We start from the raw sequence: 21,940 nt of genomic DNA on the forward strand, positions 1-21,940 counted from the left end.
GCGTGGTAGCCTAGTGGCTAAAGTGTGAGCCTTGCATATGCCAGGCTCCCATATAGGCACCAATTCATATCCTGGCTGCTCTGCTTCCATCCAGCTCCCTACTTGTGGTCTGGGAAAGCATTCAAGAACTGCCCAAAGCCTTGGGACCCGTACCTGTGTGGGAGTGAACCAGCAGGGAGAGGATCTTTCTCTCTGTGAATCTAACTTTACAATAAAAATGGCAAATATTAAAAAAAAAAAAGGTGATTGTTTTCATTGGAAAGGCAGGTTTGATCTTCCATCTGCTGGTTCACTCTCCAAATGGCCACAGTGGCTGCAGCTGAGCCAATCTGAAGCCAGGATCTTCTGGGACTCCCACTTTGGTGCAAAGTCCCAAGGTTTTGGGCCATTCTCTACTGCTTTCCCAGGCCACAAGGAGGGAACTGGATGAGAAGTGGGGCAGCCAAGACATGAACCTGCACCCATATAGGATGTCAGCTCTTGGAGGGGAGGTGGAAAATTAGCCAATGGAGCCATTGTGCCAGCCCCAGGACAGCTGTGTTCTGCATCAGAATACCTTGGTTCCATTCCTGGCTTCTGATGCCAATTTCCTATGAACATTGGCCCTAGGAGGCAGTGGTGGTGGTTCTAGTAAATGAGCTCCTGTCACGCAGGTGGGAGACATGGGCTGTATCATGGTTCTTGCCCAGCCCCAGCCCTCAGAGGCATTTAAATGGAGGGTGAATCAGCAGAAGATAGGAGCTGTCTCTCTGTCTCTGCCGTGTGTCACTTGCTCTCTCTTGGATTTCAGGACTGTTACTCCACGTGCAGTCAATGAATGTGGTTTTAAGGGCTCAGCTGTTTAATGAGTAGCATGGTTGTACTGAGGGTCATCTGGTCTCTACAGCTCTTGCCCCTTTACTGCTTATCTTTGGCTCTTTAGTCGCTGAATCCTGGGTAGGTTAAGTGCAGAAAGTTACACTTCCATTTGCTATTCCCATGTGTTTGTCATAGGAATAATTTGAAATATTCCCTTAAACCTTGAATTATCATCTAAGGAGGGTCACTATCTTCTCTGCTTTCTGCCAGTGAGTTACAATGATTCTTGTTTTGACCATCACCAGCAATCTAGTCCATCCTCATTGCAGTTAGTGTGTAGGATGGCTAGGCAAGTCCTTGGGTAGTTGGACAGCCCTGTGCTTGGATTGTGTGAAATCTTTGGGAATGAAGAGCCTAAATGTATATCAACATGACTTTAATTGTGAGGAATTTTATTTGGGGAACAGCAGAAGCAGTAACACTTTTATCTTTGTTCACTTAAAAAAAAACTTTTATTGAGACATAATTCACATCTTACACAATTTTCTCTGTTCACTCTTGCAGGACGATGGCATCTCGTGCTAAAGTGATGGCTGATTGGGTGTCCGAGGGAGGGGTGCTGCTGATGGGGTATGAAATGTACAGACTCCTCACTCTAAAGAAATCCTTTGCCACAGGCAGACCGAAGAAGTCCAAGAAACGCTCTCACCCAGTCATCATTGATCTGGATGAGGAGGATCGCCAGCAGGAATTTCGGAGAGGTGGGCAGCTCATCCCAGGAGTAACTCTCGGAAGTTTTTGAGGATAAAAGAAATAGTATCTGTTGATACCACATAGTCAAATGTGAAGTGCATTATTACTGTGATCTGCTGTCATGTATCAGAAACCCTCATCCCCATACTGGGTGTAATGAGTTCCATGGCTCTCAAGAGATGCTGCTTGCTTTTCTGCAGTGCAGCTGTGGCTAGGCCAGGTCATCCTCACATTGGCTCAAGGGGAATTCTGTGCTTATGTCTCTGTTTCTCTAACATGATAATTAGGAGAGAAACCACTCTCTTTACCACTTTCTAGAGATGCTCTGAGAAAATGTTAAGAAGGTGTTAGGCATTTAAATCCTTAATATGAAGTAGGTTATGAATTTCTTTTTTAATTTCTGATAGTTTTTTTTTTTTTTTTTTTAGATTTATTTATTTTTATTGGAAAGTTGGATTTACAGAGAGAAGCAGAGACACAGAGAAAAATCTTCCATCTGCCTCTTTACTCCCTGACTGGCTGCAGTTGCCAGAGCTGAGCCAATCTGAAGCCAGGAGGCAGGAGCTTCTTCTGGGTTTCCCACATGGGTGCAGGGTCCCAAGGCTTTGGCCCATCCTTGACTGCTTTTCCAGGCACAAGCAGGGAGCTGAAAGGGAAGTGGAGCAGCTGGGATATGAGCTGGGCGCCGTATGAGATCCCAACTAATGCAAGGCAAGGGCTATAGGCACTAGGCTATCACAGTGTGCCCAGTTATAAATTTGTGAAATGAAGTATATATCAGTTGCTTTAGTGGAAGCCATTCCTCGATTGAAAGGTATAGTTATCTGGGCAGAGGCAGAGAGGGTATCAATCTTTCATCAGTTGGTTCATTCCTCCAGATGGCTGCAAGAGCTGGAGCTAGACCAGACTGAAGCCAAGAGCTAGGGACACCATCCATTAGTCTCCCATAAAGATGATAGGGGTCCTAGAACTTGGGCCATCCTCTGCTTTCCCACGGACATTAGCAGGAAGCTGAATTGGCAGTAGAGCAAAATGCTTCTGTCGTATTCTGATATAAAAGATGGCAACTCAGGCACAGCATGGTAGCTTAATGGCTAAAGTCCTTACCTTGTATACACTGGGATCACATATGGGCATCTGTTTGTGTCCCATCGGACCTGCTTCCTATCCAGCTCCCTGCTTGTGACCTGAGAAAGCAGTTGAGGACAGCCCAAAGCCTTGGGACCCTGCACCCATGTGGGAGGCCTAGAAGAAGCTCCAGACTCCTATTTCAGATCAGCTCAGCTCTGGCCATTGTGGCCACTTGGGGAGTAAATCATTGGGTGTAAGATCTTCCTCTCTGTTTCTCCTCCTCTCTTTATATCCTACTTTCCAATAAAAACAAATTTTAATAAATAAACAAACAAATAAACAAATGGTGGCACCTCAATTTGCAGTACCACAATGCCTCACCAGAAACAAATTTTTGAGAACTTAGAGCCCATTTCCTTCTTATAGGTCTTCAAGAATGGAAACTTTTCTTTATGCCAAAGGCTATTTGGATATTTATAACTTCATTCACAGACCATGTGACTTGATCAGCTTGAAAATTAGCCTTCTGTAGATTTATTGAATTTTGAGTCCTGTCTGCAGTTGTTTTAGTAGTCAGACAAAGGAATTTGTGTCCCTTACACAGCCTAGGCTGAACATCTTCCACCTCTGAATGATAGTGTATTTGTTCTAGGTTTGCTTTTATAGTAGAGTTGAGATGAATTTGCAATTCAACTAAGTGGTGAATAACTGGGATTACTTTGTCCTTTAGTTGGCTCTTACCAGTCAGCCTTAAGGTGGAGCCAAGCTGCAACCAATGATAGAAGTCCACTGGTGTCTGAGTTAACTCCCGGTGGGTTTCACATTTTATCTTCAGCTGGTGCTCTGTAAATTGCCTCCCTCTTCTGTCTAGTTGGTGTAAACTCTAGGAATGAAGGTCAGTTTTACCATCAGTTAAAGAATAAAAGAAAAGAAAGGGATGGGTAAATGGGACTTTTTAAATTGCAAGAGTCAGCAGCCAGGTTAGCATCACAACAATGCACAGAGCATGGCTGGCTGGCTCCCTTTCATCATTGGGGGCTGACTCTTTCCTGCTTCCTTCATTTCTTCTGTCTCCTCCAGGGTGCACCCCTACTTCTCATATTATTGACTAAGAACAGGCTCTCTCACCCTCTGACTACGGATCCTCTTCCCTCTCTAGAGTTTGAAAAGGCCTTATGCCGTCCTGGCCCTGATGTGGTGATCTGTGACGAGGGACACCGCATCAAAAACTGCCAGGCCAGCACCTCACAGGCTCTGAAGAACATTCGCTCTCGCCGCCGGGTGGTGCTGACTGGGTACCCCCTGCAGAACAACCTCATCGAGTATTGGTGCATGGTGGACTTTGTACGCCCAGACTTCCTCGGCACACGGCAGGAATTCAGCAACATGTTTGAGCGTCCCATCTTGAATGGGCAGTGTATCGACAGCACACCTCAGGATGTTCGTCTCATGCGGTACCGGAGCCATGTCCTGCATAGCCTGCTAGAAGGCTTTGTGCAGAGGTGAGCCACAGAAGGCCCTGGTGTAGTGAACATGCGAGGCTGTGGTGAAGGGTGAGATGTTGTAGTTGGAGGGCCCCTTCCTAGTGGAGCAGTGCTAAAGCTTACTTTTGTGTGTGAATAACTAGTAGATGATAGATTTGTTATTTTTGTTATCTGAAACTTTGGCTTATAAGTGCTTCTTTCAAGTTATCTTCAAAGTTTTGAGTACCTGACTTACTTGCTGAGAGAAACAAGAGAGCTGGTATTCTGCTGCCCTGGGGGAGAGTAGTTGGTGGTTCCAGGAGCCTAACTCACTGTTGCAGTCAGAGGCACTCATATCCCTTTTGCTTATTCTGATGGCACGTGTAGAGATGGTATATGCGTCAGAGAGGCAGCTTTCTAAGAACCTGGAAATCTTCTCGTCAGTTATGACCTGGCATAGGTCACTGCTCTCTGCTTGTGTTTCCATCTTTACAGTTGACTTCTTCCTCTGGTCTCTGAACCACTCTGCATTATTGCGCATGGAGATCCCGAAGAGAGTGGTGTAGCAGGGCCATAAGATTCCATGATTATCCTGCAGTGACCTCTCCTGGTCACTAGGCCTTGCCACTTCTAATCTCTGCCCTGTAGGAGAGGTCACACTGTGCTGAAGATTCATCTCCCTGCCAAGGAAGAGAATGTGATCCTAGTACGGCTCTCCAAGATCCAGCGAGACTTGTACACACAGTTCATGGACCGATTCCGGGATTGTGGCAACAGTGGCTGGCTGGGCCTGAACCCTCTCAAGGCTTTCTGCGTGTGCTGCAAGGTATGTCGAGGAGTCTCAGGGAAGACTGAGATGGAGACCAAGAATGTATGGGGTTCCTAGTGCATTACCTTGTTGACAGTGCTTGATAAAGGAAAAATAAAGGGAGGAGGCCGCCTCAGTTCACTGCACAGGGTCTGGGGGCTCCAAGGAGAGATGTAAGCTAGTGTGCCACACATTGATGCAGTGCCACTCATAGGTGTAATGTAATGGGCCAGAGTTCCACCAAATTTGAGAATTTGCTTTCTTTTTGACTTTTATTTTTTCACTTGTAAAAAGAGGATGATGTAAGAATATTGCAGGACAGAGTGTTTTGAATGACTACTAGTGTAATTAGGATCCAAATAGTACAAGACTTAGAGTTTGAGGAGTACCTTCCATTTGACTCTCTTAATTAAATTGAGATCTTTCATCTTGTTACTGAGGGACTTGTTGCTTTAACTTGTTTTTTTTTCTAACTGCTCTAAACAGACCTACTAACCACTGTTCTGGCTGACAGCTGTTTTGTTTTTTATTAAAAAAAAATTTTTTTTTAATTGGGAAGTCAGAGTTACAGAGAGGAGAGAGGGAGGGAAAAAAAATCTTCCATCTAATGGTTCATTCCCCAGGTGGCCGCAATGGCAGAGCTAGGTTGATCTGAAGCCAGGAGCTTTTTCCAGGTCTCCCACATGGGTGCAGAGTCCCAAGGCTTTGGGCTATCCTCAACTCCTTTCCCAGGCCACAAGCAGGGAGCTGAAAGGGAAGTGGAGCATTTGGGATATGAACCAGCACCCATATGGGATCCCAGTACATGCAAGGCAAGGACTTTAGCCACTAGGCTACTGTCCCAGGCCCTCATTGCTGTTTTAATAAGCTAAAGAGGCATGTAGGGGCCAGGAGGAACTAGAAAACTTTTGTAGCCACAGATTGAGGCAGAGCCAGAAAACTGAAGTCAGAATGGTCTGTGATGCTGCACTGCCTCCTTCCCCTGGGAGTTCTCAGCTTTTGATAGACAGTCTCTGCAATGGCGTGTGAGTAATCACTTATGAGTCAGACACATTTCATCTAAAGGAAGAAATTAGTCTTGTTTTGCATTTCATATAGTAGCTAACTGTAGCCACGCAGTGGAACTAGAACGTTCTTATTTGAATAAGAATGCGAGGCTTTTGAAAATAACCTTTTTAATTAAGTACCAAACACGCTGGAATTGCCCCTTTCTTATTCATGTATTGTGGTGGTGAGTACTAGAAGTGAAAGAAAATATGCGGGTTCTTTGTAAAGAGGTCACAGATACTTTAATTCTTGCTATAGCGATGTGTAGCATTGGGATGAGGGTGTGTATTTGAGCAAGTGTGTATTTCCAGAACGAGTCATCTGTGGAGTGTTCTCTTGTCCTATGCCCCTCTGCTTTTCCTGAACCTCAGATCTGGAATCACCCAGATGTGCTATATGAAGCTCTGCAGAAGGAGAGCCTGGCCAGTGAACAAGACTTGGATGTGGAAGAGCTTAGCTCTGCAGGGACCAGTGCCCGCTGCCCGCCCCAGGGAACAAAAATCAAGGGGGAAGACAACACTTTGGCTTCCTCTATGGGAGAGGCAACCAATAGCAAGTTCCTACAGGGGGTTGGCTTCAACCCTTTCCAGGAGCGAGGCAGCAACATCGTCACATATGAATGGGTGAGTCAGTAGCTGTAAACTGCTGAGGGACATGCAGGTCCGTCCCCTGGGCAAAGGGTGGGAGTGCACCCTGCACTGCACTGCCAGGGTCTCTGCAGAAGGTTGTATAGGTAGCCAGGTGCTTGGGAAGCAGAGTTTTGTTTCTGGTGATCTGGTTACCTGATCTACTCCAAACTGCCTTGTTTCTTTATTACAGGCCAAGGACCTTCTGACTAATTACCAAACTGGAGTTTTAGAGAACTCTCCCAAGATGGTACTCCTTTTCCACTTGATTGAAGAAAGTGTAAAGCTTGGAGACAAGATCCTTGTGTTCAGGTAGGAGGAAAAATTCCCACCTAAGGCTGTGTGTCGATTGTAAAGAGTGGCATTGGCCATACCAACCACTGTAGCCAAGTACTTTTCATGAGGACCTTGCATTTCATGTCTCTTAGGGTTTCTTTCTTTACCCAGTGTGATTTCTGCAATTTAGAGCTCAGCCAACACCAGAACTCTCAAAGTATGATCCTTCAGAATGTGGCCCAGGCCAAATTTGGCTGACCTGTGTTTGTTTAGCCTTGAAAATTAAGAATAGTTTTTACCTTTGTACAGGGTTTGTTTTTTTGTTGTTGTTTTGTTTTGTTTTTTGTTTTAAATATATATATATGATCTTTAGAACCTAAATATTTGCTATTTGACCCTTAACACAAAACATTTGCTGGCTTAGCTCTAATCTTGTATTCCTTGCTGATCTTTTTAAGGTCAAATAAGGAATGTGATTTGTTCCCAAGTCATGATCTCTGACTATGGCTTTGAATCTCGTCAGGGCCCAGCTTCCCCCACAAACAGACATAAAGTAGATTGCTTTGCCCTTATTCTGATCATATTATACCCTGAGAGAGCCCAGTGCGGGTAGCCTGACTTGAGAACCTCACAGTGAAGGCTTCCACATGGGACATATTTTGAGAGCCCAGCAGTAGCTGTAACCTGGGCACTACCTAGTATTCCCCTGATTTTACAGATCACTTCTGAGGATACTGGCTCTCTATTTGTCTTAGAAACAGCACAATGATTTTCCCTAGTAAGATCCTGTGAATGCCAGAAGCCCATAATCAGATGTAATGTAATGTACATGTCGTGTACATTCATGCAGCATTAATTTTGAATACTGAATGTTATCTGTTATTGTGCATTAAGCTAAACAACATGATTTTTCAATGAAAGAGTAAAGAATGAAGAAAGTGGAGAAAATTTTCAGTAAAGTGTTATGGTAATATGTGGATAATCCTTCTACCTTTATAACTAGGGGAAAATACTGTTGTTTGTTCTTGGTATGCTTATCTCTTATGGGGAATAGGTTGTGGGAGCTCCCACTGTAAGAAGGCTACACAAGAGTGCAGGCATTGGGAACGAGGTTCCTTTGGACCTGGGAGTCATCTCAACCACATGTTCTCCCTTTTAGCCAGAGCCTTTCCACCTTGGCGCTCATCGAGGAGTTCTTAGGGAAACGAGAAGTGCCCTGTCTGTCTGGTGCCGAGGGACAAGGAGCACAGAAGTGGGTTCGCAATGTCAGCTACTTCCGTGAGTTTACATTGTCTTTGTCTTAGCAAGGCCTTCTTTCTTTTCTCCTAATTCACTCCCCACAAATGCATAGGAATAGTTGTGATTGGCCAAGAGTCAGGGAGATACTAAGAACCAGCTGTTGAGGATATGGCTATATACTGGGCTGGGAGCCTTGACAAAGGTAGGGGAATGTGGAGAAGCACAAGATCTAGGCTGCTGCAGTTCCAATTCATATGCCTGCTGATGTGACTGGGAAAGCAGCACAAGTTGTCCACTGAACTGATGTGGGAGATCCAGGTGAAGCTTCTGGCTTTGGTCAGGCCCAGCCCAGCCCCTGCCATTGTGGTTGACTCATTTTTTCAAATTCTCTAACCCTACCTTTCAAATGCATAAAAATGTTTTTTTCCTTTCTTCTTTTATTTATTTATTTATTTTTTTTTTCAGATGTGAGGCTCAGGGCAGGGTTAGGAAACCTCCAGCACAAGCCCTGACTTCGTAGCTTATTACTGCGAGGTGGCCCACTAAGTGGTGAACTGTACTTAGAAATTGTGGGAAATCAAAAAAAAAAAGTCCTCCTTTTGGCCTCCCTTTCCCCCTTCCCCTTTTCCTGCCCTGCTGGAATAAACCTCCCAAGATAAAAAAAAAAAAAAAAGAAATTGTGGGAAATCAAGTAGAAAAAGCAGGCTAAGGTTCTGATTGAAAATGAGAGCCCCAGTACCAGGCTGTTAAATGATTGCTTCTGTATTAAAACAATACTGCCATCTAATTTTGTTTTGTTTTCTTTATAGAAAGGAGTTTGAACAGCCCAGGGCAACAGCCTAGTACCTAAATCCTTGCCTTGCATCTGCTAGGATCCCATATGGGTGCTGGTTTGTGTCCTGGCTGCTCTGCTTCCTGTCCAGCTCCTGTTTGTATCTTGGGGAGGCAGGAGAGGATGGCCCAAAGCCTTGAGATCCTGCACCCACGTGGGAAACCTGGAAGAAGCTCCAGGCTCCTGGCTTCAGATTGGCTCAGTTTCAGCCGTTGTGGCCACTTGAGGAGTGAACCAATGAATGGAAGATCTTTCTCTCTGTATATCTGCCTTTCCAATAAAAATAAACAAATCTTTTCAAAAAATAAATTTTTTGAAGCCAGAATAATTCTCCAGATGATTTTTTAAAAGATTTTTTAAGAAATGCTTTTATTTTTATTGGAAAAGCAGATTTATAGAGAGAAAGAGAAACAGAGATCTTCCATTTGTTGTTTTACTTCTCACATGAATACAACAACTAGAGCTGAACAATTCGAATCCAGGAACCAGTTTTTTCCAGGTCTCGCATTTGGATACAGAGTCCCAAGGGCTTGAGCCTCTCCTGCAGGGAGCTGAATCAGAAGTGGAGCAGCTGGGATACAAACTGGTTCCCATATGGGATGCTGGCACCACAGGTGGAGAACTGGCCTGTACATATTTCAAATAAAAATATATGTATTTGAAAGGTAGTGTTCAATGTTAATACAATAAAAAAAAAAAGAAAGGCAGTGTTAGAGATCTTTCACCTGCTGATTCATTCCCTGAATAACCACAACAGCCACAGTTAGCCAGTCTGAGGTCAGGAGCCTCTTCCAGGTCTCCCATGTGGGTTCAGGGACCCAAATACTTGGACTGTCTTCTATCACTTTCCCAGGTGTATTAGCAGGGAGCCGGATTGGAAGTGGAGCAGCTGGGACTCAAACTGGTGCTGATGTGGCAGGTGTCAGCTTTACCTACTGTGCAGCAATTCTGGTCCTGTAATATTTGCAAACTCTACTACCATAGATGTTGTCTAGGGGATGCAATCTAAGCATTGCTTCGTCTCTGTTTGCTTTATTTTGTTTGTGTTTCTGTTTTTGTTTATTTTCATTAAAAGCTTACTTATTTACTTGAAATACAGAGTGACAAACAAAGAGATGTAGAGGCAGACAGACCAATTGATCTGTTGGTTCACTTCCAAAATGACCACAGCAGTTGGGACTGGGCCAATAGGCAGCTGGGAGCCTAGAACTCTGAGTTTCCCATATGGGTGGCAGGGCCTGAGTACTTGGGCCATCTTCCCCTGCTTTCCCAGATGCATTAGCAAGAACGTGATTGGAAGCAGAGCAGTAGAACTTGGCTGCTGCTCATATGGGATGCTAATGTCACAAGCAGTGGTTTAACCTACTGTTTTCACAATACTGGCTTTGCTTTATTTTGTTAAAACTCCTCCCTGTCTCCCCTCCATCTCTCTGCCTCAAATAAGTATTATTTTCTCCCAAAAGTGAGACGGACACTTAGCCTAGCAGTTAAGATGCCCACATCTGTGCCAGAGTACCTGTGGTATCTAGTTCTGGCTTCTGATTCCAGCTTCCCAATAATGAGGACTTTGAAAGGCAGTAGTAATGGCTCAAATAATTGGTTCCTTGCCACCCATGTGGAGACCTGAATTGAGTTTCCTGACTTCCAGCTTTGGCCCCATTCTTTCCTGGCTGTTACAGACATTTAAAGAATAAACCAACAGATGGGAGCTCTCTCCCTCTCAAATAAACCAGTAAGTATTTAGAAACAACCTGATGTGAGGGCCTACTTTGTGCCCTCACCAAAGTAATTACTCTGATTTTTCTTTCTTCTTAGGACTGGATGGTAGTACCCCTGCCTTTGAAAGGGAGCGGCTCATTAATCAGTTCAATGATCCGAGCAACCTTACCACCTGGCTGTTCCTTCTCTCTACGAGGTGAGTGAAGTCTGAGAAGGGAGGTCAAGGGGATGTGTCCAGATAATTGACCACTGTGAAGTAACCCACAACTCATCCATGTTCTGTCAAAAAGAGTGCTATGGTCTATAACTTGTCTTTGAGGTTAGAGAAGGACCCCCTCCCCCCCAAGAAGTTGTATTAGAAGGAAATCATAATGGTTTCATAAACTTTTTTGCGACCTTTATTAAAAATGGCTCTAATTGTCTTTTCTCGAGAGTGTTCTGAAGCTTAGATTATGTAATGACTGGAAGTTCTTTAAATAGCAGAAGGAGCACTATTACTGTATAAAAAGCTGATGGAATTGTGTTGTGCCAAGCAGCTTGAAGAATGTTTTGCCTCTGCTGTCAGAAGGCCCTTTGCAGGGTATGAATGAACCAACATTCTCTTAAGCAGTTAGACTAAAAACATTGGAAATATCAGTGTAAAAGTTCTCATTCACTGGGACCAATGTTGTTGCAAAGCGGGTAAGGCTGCCACTTGCAATGCCAGCATCACATAGCATCCCGTGTGGACATCGGTCTGAGTTCCAGCTGCTCTACTTTCAACTTGGCTCTCTATGCTCCTTGGGAAGGCAGCAGAGGATGGTGCATATATATGGTAGCAGAGGTGCATATATATGATATGTATATATTTGAAGGGCACAGCTATAGAGAGAGAAGGAGAAACAAGAGCTTTCGATCCGTTAGTTCATTCCCCAAGTGCTACAATGGCTGTAGCTGGGCAGGTCAGGAGCTAGGAGGAACCAGGAGCTTTTTCCTGATCTCCCACATGGGTACACTTGGATCATCTTCCTCTGCTTTCCCAGGCCATTAGCAGGGAGCTGGATTGGAAGTAGTACATCTGGGTCTCAAACCTGCACCTATGTTATGTGGATATCAAAGGAGGAAGCTTAACATGCTATGCCACAGCAACAGGCCTGGGGTCCTTTGTACAGAAGACCAAAGAATGACTTTTCCTTATGTGTTGTAGCTACTTGTATGTTTAATTGCAAGGCACACTTCCTAAATGCTTCTTAGGCAGAACAGGCAAAATCCTCAAATTTGTTGTATTTACAGGGGAAGGGGAAAGATAACTAGGGTAGGAGTTTACAGAGAGCAGAACAGATCTGAAAACCATCTCTTTGTAATTGTGGACTTGTGTTTTGAAGGGCTGGCTGCTTGGGTGTAAATCTGATTGGTGCCAACCGAGTGGTGGTGTTCGATGCTTCCTGGAACCCTTGCCATGATGCCCAGGCTGTGTGTCGGGTCTACCGATATGGCCAGAAGAAGCCGTGTCACATCTATCGCCTTGTGGCTGACTATACCCTTGAGAAGAAGATCTATGACCGTCAGATTTCCAAGCAGGGCATGTCAGGTGGGCCATCTTCCAGCCTCAGGGGAGGTACATCAAAAAGGCCATTCTCAGGGGCCGGCGCGGTGGCACAGTGGTTAAGGTCCTCACCTTGCATGCCCGGGATCCCATATGGGTGCCGGTTCTAATCTCGGCGGCCCCGCTTCCCATCCAGCTTCCTGCCTGTGGCCCAGGAAAGCAGTCGAGGATGGCCCAAAGCTTTGGGGCCCTGCACCCGCGTGGGAGACCCAGAAGAGGCTCCTGGCTTCGGATCAGCATAGCATCGGCTGTTGTGCCCACTTGGGGAGTGAATCATCGGATGGAAGATCTTCCTCTCTGTCTCTCCTCTCTGTATATCCACCTTTCCAATAAAAAATAAAATAAATCTTAAAAAAAAAAAAAAGGCCACTCTCAGGCCTGGCGTGGTAGCCAAATGGCTAAAGTCCTCGCCTTGCATGCACCTTGCATCCTATGGGTGCCAGATCTAATCCCAGCCACCCTGCTTCCCATTCGGCTCCCTGCTTGTAGCCTGGGAAAGCAGTCAAGGATGGCCCAAAGCCTTCACACCCTGCCACCAACGTGGGAGAACCAGAAGAAGCTGCTGGCTCCTGGCTCCAGATCAGCTTAGCTCTGGCTGTGGCGGCCGCTTGGGGAGCAAATCAACAGATAGAAGATCTTCCTTTGTCTCTCCTCCTCTCTGCATATCTGACTTTCTAATAAAAATAAAATATTTGGGCCCAGCAGCGTGGCCTAGCAGCTAAAGTCCTTGCCTTGGACATGCCGGGATCCCATATGGGCACCGGTTCTAATCTCGGCAGCTCCACTTCCCATCCAGCTCCCTGCTTGTGGCCTGGGAAAGCAGTTGAGGATGGCCCAATGCTTTGGGACCCTGTCCCCATGTGAGAGAGACCTGGAGGAAATTCCTGGTTCCTGGCTTTGGATCAGCACAGCACTGGCTGTGTGGTCACCTGGGGAGTGAATCATCGGACGGAAGATCTTCCTCTCTGTCTCTCTTCCTCTCTGTATATTTGACTTTGTCATACAATAAATAAATATTTAAAAAATATATATATATATATTTAAAGATTTATTTTTTTATTATTTTAATTGGAAAGGCGGATATACAGAGAGGAGAGACAGAGAGGAAGATCTTCTGTCCAATGATTCATTCCCCAAGTGAGTGCAACGGCCGATGCTATGCCGATCCGAAGTCAGGAGCCTCCTCCGGGTCTCCCATGCAGGTGCAGGTTCCCAAAGCCCTGGGCCGTCCTCGACTGCTTTCCCGGGCCACAGGCAGGGAGCTGGATGGGAAGTGGGGCTGCCGGGACCAGAACCGGCGCCCATATGGGATCCCGAGCGTGCAAGGTGAGGACCCCAACCACTTGCGCCACCGCGCCGGGCCCTATATATATATTTAAAAGCCACATTCCTTAAGTAGCTAGGATGGGAGAGGACAGGCAGGATGTGAGGTCACAGATAGACTTTGGATCATTAAGAATCTAGCAGTTTCTCCCATCTCATTCTGCTTTAAATAGTTGCAGAAAAGGTAGCCCTGCCTTGTTGAAGGTGGCTTTGATAATAAAAGCCAAGCTAGTTGTGTGTATCTCTCTTACGTGATGCTTCCATTTCACCTGAGCCTCATGCCCGGCCTTGGACTTTCAGATGTAGGTTGACTTTTTGATATTAGTGACAGTTCTGCCTCTTACAGCCTCCCATTTCTCTGCTGACCTTTGTCGTTTTATGTTTCCAGTCTTCTTTGCCATCAGCCAACCTTCTCAGTGTCTTCTCCCTTCTAGATCGGGTGGTGGATGATCTAAATCCAATGCTGAACTTCACCCGGAAGGAAGTAGAGAATCTACTGCATTTTGTTGAGAAGGAGCCAGCTCCCCAAACATCCTTAAATGTGAAGGGGGTTAAGGAATCAGTCCTGCAACTTGCCTGCCTGAAGTACCCTCACCTTATCACCAAGGTAAGAACCTGGTGTATGTGTAGTCCCTGGCATGGCTTTCTCTGCTAGGCTTGTTCAGCAAGCTTGCTTCCTTTACTTGAATCATGATTTATGCAGATGGCTTAGACTCTAGTGTTTCTTGTCCTTCCCTCAGCTTTCCTTCTTGCCTTTACCTGCTTTCCTCCATCCTTCATCCCTATCCTAGGAGTGCTAAGTTCAGCCATGTGCATCAATTTGACCAGTACGAATTCTCTTAGCAGAAAGAGAAGGGGCAAGTTGTGAAATGTAGTTTGTTCATTTGATGCGATCCCCCTTGCTTCAATATGGAAGGCAGCTCAAGTGTCTCAAGCTGGTACAAGGTTAGAGCTGTGAGTCATGCTCTTGACAGATGGCCAGTAAACCTGCCTGTGTGTCTCCGAGCAGGCTCTTACTGGTTCTGGACACAGCCAGCCATTTTTTGGTTTTAAAATAAGACTTGTGCATCAGTCATGCTGGCACAAAGACCACTAATTAAGTCAATTCCCTTCTGTGTCCCCAGGAGCCTTTCGAGCATGAGTCATTGCTCCTCAACCGAAAGGATCACAAGCTGACCAAGGCTGAGAAAAAAGCAGCAAAGAAAAGCTATGAGGAAGACAAACGTACATCAGTCCCCTACACGCGCCCATCATATGCTCAGTATTACCCCGCCAGCGATCAGAGCCTGACTAGCATCCCTGCCTTCAGTCAAAGAAACTGGTGAGTCACTGACAGGGCAGGATCTGCTGTTGGGCCTGGCTCAGAAGCCTCTCATCTGGTTCCTTTTGTATGTAGGGAAGAGAGCCTACAACTGCTCTTTGGCCAGGTTTTGTTCTAGTGGTTCCATAGCCTTGGGCTTTTAAGACTCTGGTTCTGGACTGCCCTGGTTGGAAGAATGAGCTGATGGCTTTGTGACTCAGGAGAGCCCTTTGGACTACTGGGTAGAGATGGCAAAAGTAGCATCAGGGTGGATACAGGGACCATTTCCCAAAACACAGAGGCCCAGCCTTTCCACACAGTTGCAACCTACTCCTTGCATCATGGCCCTAGACCTCACTTTTCAGTGAAGTTCAAGGTGCAGGCTGTGTTCTCTCCGGGTCCTGGATCATAGTCAGGTAATTCTGCTCTTGGAATTTCATTTTGTGCGCTATGATCCCAAGAAAAATTTCTCTTAGTACAACTTTTAGATTTGTTTAGAGTATGTACATGTTGGAAGCCAACTGCTAAGTGAGAATTTTACAGAACCTTGATCTCTGTTTAGTGTCATTTTTCATTTCAAGACAAAGCACCTCACAACCCTCGTCCTCCCACTTAAGCTACCAGATCAGCTGTAAGATTGGTATGCCTTTTTTGTAAGTTACTTATCTAAACTAAAGATTATTATTTTATTAAAGGGGAATAGATTTAGAGCCCAGTGTGATGGCTCAGTGGCTAAATCCTCGCTTTTCAAATGCGGGGATCCCATATGGCTGCCAGTTTATGGCCTGGCTACTCCATTTCCCATCCAGCTTCCTGCTTGTGGCCTGGAAAAGCAGTAGAGGATGACCCAAAGTCTTGGGACCCTACACCCATGTGGGAGACCCAGAAAATGCTCCAGGTTCCTGGTTTCAGATCGGCTCAACTCTGGCCATTGCTGCCACCTGGCGAGTGAACCAGCTAATAAAAATTTTTGCATCTCTTTGTAAAGCTGCGTTTCCAACAAAAATAAATAAATGTTTAAAAATAAATAAAATAAAGCGGAGTAGATTTAATCCTTTTTAAAGAGTCTCACATAAGAGAAACTTTGCTTAGTGAGATTCTAAAGGAAATAAAACCATGTACAATTTTATATAAGATCCTGATTTTAAGTGAGTAGATTTGCAACCTTTTGTGTAGTAAATTGAAGACACTGTCTTTTTTGAAGTCTGGACTTCACATCTCCATCATTTTCTAAGATTCTATTGTCTGTTTCTTTTTTCTCTTGTCTGGGCCTTTTTTTCGTGTAGAATAGCAAAAGTATCCTAAACCTGTAGGCCACGAAAGGAAAGCCACATGGAAGGAGGTTGTGACATATGGTCCAGGTGGGACTGTGAGCTGTGTCTGTCCCAGCTCTGACCCTGTGGAGTCAAGAGCTTCTCACAGCACTTGATGAATTGTACCGTAGTCCTGCTGATGCCTTGTCCTGTCTAGGTACTTGTGGGCAGCCTTACAGCCCATATTCCTAACCCAAGCCTCTCCCTAGTATGAAACTTGGACTGAATTCCTGTTTCCCTTGTGCTTTTGAGCTTTTGAGGAATCCCAGGTACATCTAATAAGGATTTCTAACTCCTACCAGCTACCCTGGGAAGACATTGAGGAAATGGGCCCCAGACCTGTGATGCCTGATCTATTTGGGAACCTGGGAATTTTCAGAGACTAGTACAAAGGCCAAGAGACCCTAGCCCAAGAGCAATGTGACTGAGTGGTTGTGAGGATCAACTCGAACAACTTTCATGTGTCAGCCTGTATTCAGATGGATGAGGAAGACCATTCCAGCTCAAGGTGTCCTGTTTCCTGACCACAGAGGTCAAAGATACAAATTTCAGAAAGCTTATACACCATGGTGTGTGTGTAAAAGCTAGAAGTTTATTTGCAAGGCCTAGATAGCGGTTTTTACAGAAAAAAATCTTCATTGGCTAACATTGTGGCATTAGAAGTAAAGTCACCACCTGCAATGGTGACATCTCATCAGGGCTCCTGCTCATGTCCCAGCTTTTTCTCTTCTGGTTAGTTTCCTACTAATGGCCAAGGAAAATCAACAGATGATGGCCCAAGTGTTTTGGCCTATACTACCCATGTGGGAGACCTGAAAGGGGCTCTTGACACCTGGCTTCAGCCTGGCCTAGCCCAGCTATAATAGCCATTTAGCGAGTTAGCCAGTAGATGAAAGATCCCTGTCTCATCCTTTCCTCTCTACTCTTTCAAATAAATAAGTAAATTTTAAAAAAATATTCTTGTTAAGAGTAACTTTCTTAAAGCACCAACATCCAACAGTGAAGAATATATCATTGGTCATGGGTAACATTTTGGTGTGCTGCCAACAAGAAACATGTAGCTATTGCTCTGGCTGACTCTGACTCTGCCATTTGGAAAGCTGCCTAGTGCATGACTGCTGCTACTTTTGTAGTGATCCTGACTAGCAGACACTCTGGAGAACTGCCCAAACAGTAGCCAGGAGGTTCTGTTTAGAACAGAGAGATGCCTGTAGTGGTTATGGAGTTGTGAGGTTTCAGTGAGAGAGGGAAAGGGAATGGCTGAAAATTAGTCTCAAGGTCACCTATGCATATGACATCAACACAGCACTTTTTTCCTTGGTGAATAGGGAAAATTTTTCCCAGTAGTCCTCAATGTATTTACTGTGATCTGAGGAAAATTCCCTCCATACTGTATCTTTGCATCTTCCTGACTTCCTCTCATCCAAGTTATAGAGGAGAGATGCTGCCACGCGTGACTCAAAAAGTGTTGTTCTCCACATGTCTGATAATCTACTTTCTCTGTCTCTCTCATCTCATTCCTGCCTCTAGTCTCATTTTGACTAGACTGTGCGGTCTTCTGATTCTTCTCCACGGTCATTGACAGTGTAATATGGAGCACTCTGGGGAGGCTCTGCAGCCTTCCTGCTTCACTCTGTTAGTATGCTTGTCTTTTTCTCATAGGCAGCCGACACTGAAGGGTGATGAAAAGCCTGTGGCCAGTGTTCGTCCTGTCCAGTCCACTCCCATTCCCATGATGCCCCGGCATGTCCCACTGGGAGGCAGTGTAAGCTCTACCTCCAGCACAAATCCATCCATGAATTTCCCCATCAACTACTTGCAACGTGCAGGAGTCCTTGTGCAGAAGGTGGTCACCACAACGGGTAAGGAACTCCTGAGTTTTGATCCACTGTGTGATCCTGTGCTAAGTAACTTTGTTCGTCCCAGAGATATTTACTAAACATGTTTTATGTTTTATGTTCCTGACCTTATAGTGCTCGACACTATAGGTAGAAATACAAAAAACAGCAGTCCCAGATCTTGAGGATTTGTATTCTGGTGACATGTCTGAACCAAATTTTTATGATTAACTAATGCAAGATTCTGAAAAGGTACCTCGAATGCAGTGTTGGTTTAGAAGTTCTCAGGATGTTCCAATGTGCCAGGTCCCACTGACTACAGGGGTTGTAGGAGGACAGCCATTACTCATGTAATTGTGAGACCTGAATCGTTACGTCTTTATCAGTTTGTGGATGAGCATAGTGGGTCAGTGAGCAGTAGTGGATATGGGCAGCCCATCTACCCATCTGTTTCATTCTGTAAATCAGTGATGGGGAAAGAATGCATTTCATCGTCCTGTTTTCCATTTTGTTATTCAGAAATGCTCATAGTATATAAATTTTAATGAAAATTCTTTGACTTTTTTTTTTTTTTGTTAAGAATGACTATAATGCAGGCTCATGGTAAAAAAAAAAATGGGTTAAACCACCACCTGGGACACTTGACTCCCATATGAGAACACTAGTTCAAGTTCTGTTTAACCTCGCTTCCTATTCTGCTTCTTCCTATTGTTCCTGGGAAGGCAGCAGATGAGGGCTGTAGTGCTTGAGGGTCCCTGCCACCCACTTGAGAGACCTAGTTAGAGTTCTGGCCTCCTGACTTTGGCTTGATCAGTCCTAGCTGTTGTAGAGAATGAATGAGCCAGCAGATGGAAGCCTGTGTTCGCTTGCTTTTTCTGTCATCTTGGCTTTTAAGTAAATAAATAAATCTTTTGAAAAGATTAAAGTGAGCCAAAAGAAAAAATACCTTTTTTTGTAACTTATTTTCTGGCTGACTTTTGGTATGTTAAATTATTTAAAATAGTTTTTTCCCCTTTATTTTTGACAATCTTTACATGGTTAATTAGGGCAAAAAGGTTCAAGGGCTACAGGAAAGTGGGTAAGACTATTATTTCCACATTCTCTTTTTTTTCTGTATCTGGGGTATATAGGGAGATAAAGGGAGAAGCATCACCCAGCCTGCCACCCATCTCAGGTCCCTGATGTGGGGCATGCTCCAAGGGTCTTGCTCAAGTGGTTTTGATAGTTCAATGGTTATGAATTGCTGCCAGTCTCATCGTTCCAAGCTCGATGAAGTTGCTGCAGAATCCACTGATTGACATAGCCCATCTTAGAGTCTCTGTCTGGTTTTTCACTGCCAACATATGGCTGGAGTAGTTGATTGATTAGTTCTGTCCTCTGTTATGATGCCAGGTATCCTCTGCAGGTTCTTATAGACTGCCATATCCTCCATGTGCACCTGATCGTGTTGTCCACTGCTCTCTCTGAGCCTCTGGGGAGGCTCAGCTCTGGCATTTGCACTCTATGGCAGACCATGGAACCTGCACTTCTCTTCATGGTTGGGTATTTAAAATAGTTAACATAGAGTACTTGTACATTTTTATGTAGAATTTTTATTAACATGTAATACTTGTGCAGTTTTACATAAGGAGATTGATGACTGGACAGTGCAGTACTTCAGTACTCAGCTGGTTCTTGAAAAATACTCTCCTCCAGGTGTAGGATAATGCCTGCAAGAAAGAGGAGGGGGTCATTGTTGGAGCCCGAAGTGATGTGATAGTATAGGGAAGAGAGACAACACATAGTCATAACATTTGGACTAGAGCTTTTTCCAAATCAAAACTCTTGAATTTGTTGTAAAATCAAGTGAAGTTGATTGGGCAATTGATCAGATTTCAAAAAAAGATTCTTGTCTTCCCAGTGCCCTTTGTGGAGAGAATTGCTTTCTTTACCTTCTCAAATCCTCTGCTTCATTGAGAGGCTTTAGGGAAGCCAAAGAGAGACAATTCTGGATATGAGACCTCTTTTTCTTTCCTTCCTTCCTATGTCATCTAAGTTTAATCTCTTTTTTGCTAGATATTGTTATTCCTGGGCTCAACAGCTCCACAGATGTTCAGGCAAGAATTAATGCTGGTGAGAGCATCCATATCATCCGTGGGACAAAAGGTGAGCACCAGTCTGGGGTCCATGCCCTGCCTTGGTTGAAAGTATTGGTTTGGGGACTGGCACAGTAGCCTAGTGGCTTAAGTCCTCGCTTTGAATGCACTGTGATCCCATATGGCTGCCAGTTCGTGTCCTGGCTGCTCCACTTCCCATCCAGCTCTCTGTTTGTTGTCTGGGAAAGTAGTAGATGACAATCCAAGGCCTTGGGACCCTGTACCCCTGTGGGAGATCTAGAAAGAAGCTCCAGGCTCCTGACAAGGCTCCAGCCATTGTGACCACTTGGAAAGTAGACCAGTAGACAGAAGATTTTTTTTTTCTGTATCATCTTCTCTCCACATATCTGCCTTTCCAATAAAAATAAATCTTAAATAGAGAAAGTTTTTAAAAAAAAGTATTGGGCTAGGAAGCAAAAGAAATGCATCTGGCTTGAGTTAAGAGAGGAGGAATAGGTATGATAAGGATGGCAAAGAGTGAATTGGGACCATATCCAGCCTGCTGCCTGTTACTGAATATGCAAGCTAAGGTTTCCAGAAAAATCAAAAGAGCAATATTTGGGACATGTGAATGTTATATTATGTTTACTTCTTGGTGTCTGTAAGTCAAATGTTAATTGGAACATAACCACACCCAGCCCTTTTCATGTTACAGCAGTAGGGTTGAGTATTCACAAAGGAGACCTCATTGAAGCTTTTGAAGCCAAAAAATCTATTCTGCTTTTAAGAAAAAGTTTACCAACCCCTGGCCAGGGAATAGCCTGACATTCCATGAGACTGACTTGGCATTCCAAAGACTGAGAGGTAGATTGGTGTCTTGTGGAAATAGATTGCAGATCTTGAATTATTTCTACCAGGGCAGAAAGGATACTGAGGCAATCAGGCTCTTTTCTCTTAAGATGAAGAAGAAGACCTGGACCAGAGTTTTTGGGAACGTAGGGTATCAGTTTGTTTTCTTTCACAGTGTCCTATTTATTCCCTTTGTTGCAGTTAGTCTTTCCTACTATTCCATTGCTAGAAGTTAAACTCCATGCGACAGATTTTTTTTCTATCCTGTGTATTTCCGTGTTTGGGACAGGGCTTGGTACATAGCAGACTTGCTGTCAGTGGGACCATAATTTTCTAGCTCCCCACTCCTTTTTTTCAAGGATTTTGAGAAGAAAATATGACACTTAGTTTTATAACTTGTTCCCATCCGTGGTGCCTTGCTTCCCTGGATTGGTCTCGTGTGTCTGTTTAACAGTTTTCTTCATGTCTCTTCTTAGGAACGTACATCCGCACCAGTGATGGGAGAATCTTTGCTGTGCGGGCAACTGGCAAACCAAAGGCCCCTGAAGATGGTCGGATGGCTGCCTCAGGTACAGTGCCTTTTACTTTCCACTGACCTTGGTCTGGTTTGGAATGAGCCTTTAAAAAACAAAACAAAACAGAATGGTCTCTTAGTGCTTCACGTCCATTCTCTCATAGGAGTTTCCTTAGTGTGCAGTTTCATAGGTTGAGGAAATTAGGGTGCAGAGAAGCGCCATGCTTTTTGCACAGATGAACTTGTTTCCTGGCTCATAGCGTTCCTTTCTTTGTGACTGGGGAAGATTGGACAGTGTTACTTGGACAGCAAACCATAAGAATGTAGGAAACCAGAGAACAGGAGGCGCTTTGGGTTTTTTTTTTTAAAGATGTATTTATTTATTTATTGAAAAGTCAGATGTACAGAGAGGAGGAGAGACAGAGAGGAAGATCTTCCGTCCAATGATTCACTCCCCAAGTGAGCGCAACGGCCAATGTTATGCCGGTCCAAAGCCAGGAACCAGGAACAA

The 21,940-nt window shown here is 44.6% G+C and overlaps 1 protein-coding gene across 1 annotated transcript in view; it reads left to right on the plus strand.

Annotated features, from left to right (window-relative positions):
- The window catches only part of RAD54L2 (RAD54 like 2), a 72,387-nt gene that overhangs the window by 49,008 nt on the left and 1,439 nt on the right, over nt 1–21,940 (plus strand). Inside the window, exons 9-21 of the mRNA XM_040994556.1 lie at nt 1,363–1,559; nt 3,782–4,124; nt 4,734–4,911; nt 6,312–6,563; nt 6,760–6,878; nt 8,002–8,120; nt 10,729–10,828; nt 11,997–12,202; nt 13,975–14,147; nt 14,665–14,861; nt 17,816–18,015; nt 20,047–20,136; nt 21,392–21,484. Of these exons, the coding sequence (XP_040850490.1) occupies nt 1,363–1,559; nt 3,782–4,124; nt 4,734–4,911; nt 6,312–6,563; nt 6,760–6,878; nt 8,002–8,120; nt 10,729–10,828; nt 11,997–12,202; nt 13,975–14,147; nt 14,665–14,861; nt 17,816–18,015; nt 20,047–20,136; nt 21,392–21,484 (2,267 nt within the window). The remainder of the gene's footprint in view (nt 1–1,362; nt 1,560–3,781; nt 4,125–4,733; nt 4,912–6,311; nt 6,564–6,759; nt 6,879–8,001; nt 8,121–10,728; nt 10,829–11,996; nt 12,203–13,974; nt 14,148–14,664; nt 14,862–17,815; nt 18,016–20,046; nt 20,137–21,391; nt 21,485–21,940) is intronic.

This window comes from Ochotona curzoniae, unplaced genomic scaffold, assembly GCF_017591425.1.
Source record: "Ochotona curzoniae isolate NIBS_2020 unplaced genomic scaffold, NIBS_Ocur_1.0 contig_908, whole genome shotgun sequence".
In the NCBI taxonomy this organism is placed as follows: Eukaryota; Metazoa; Chordata; class Mammalia; order Lagomorpha; family Ochotonidae; genus Ochotona; species Ochotona curzoniae.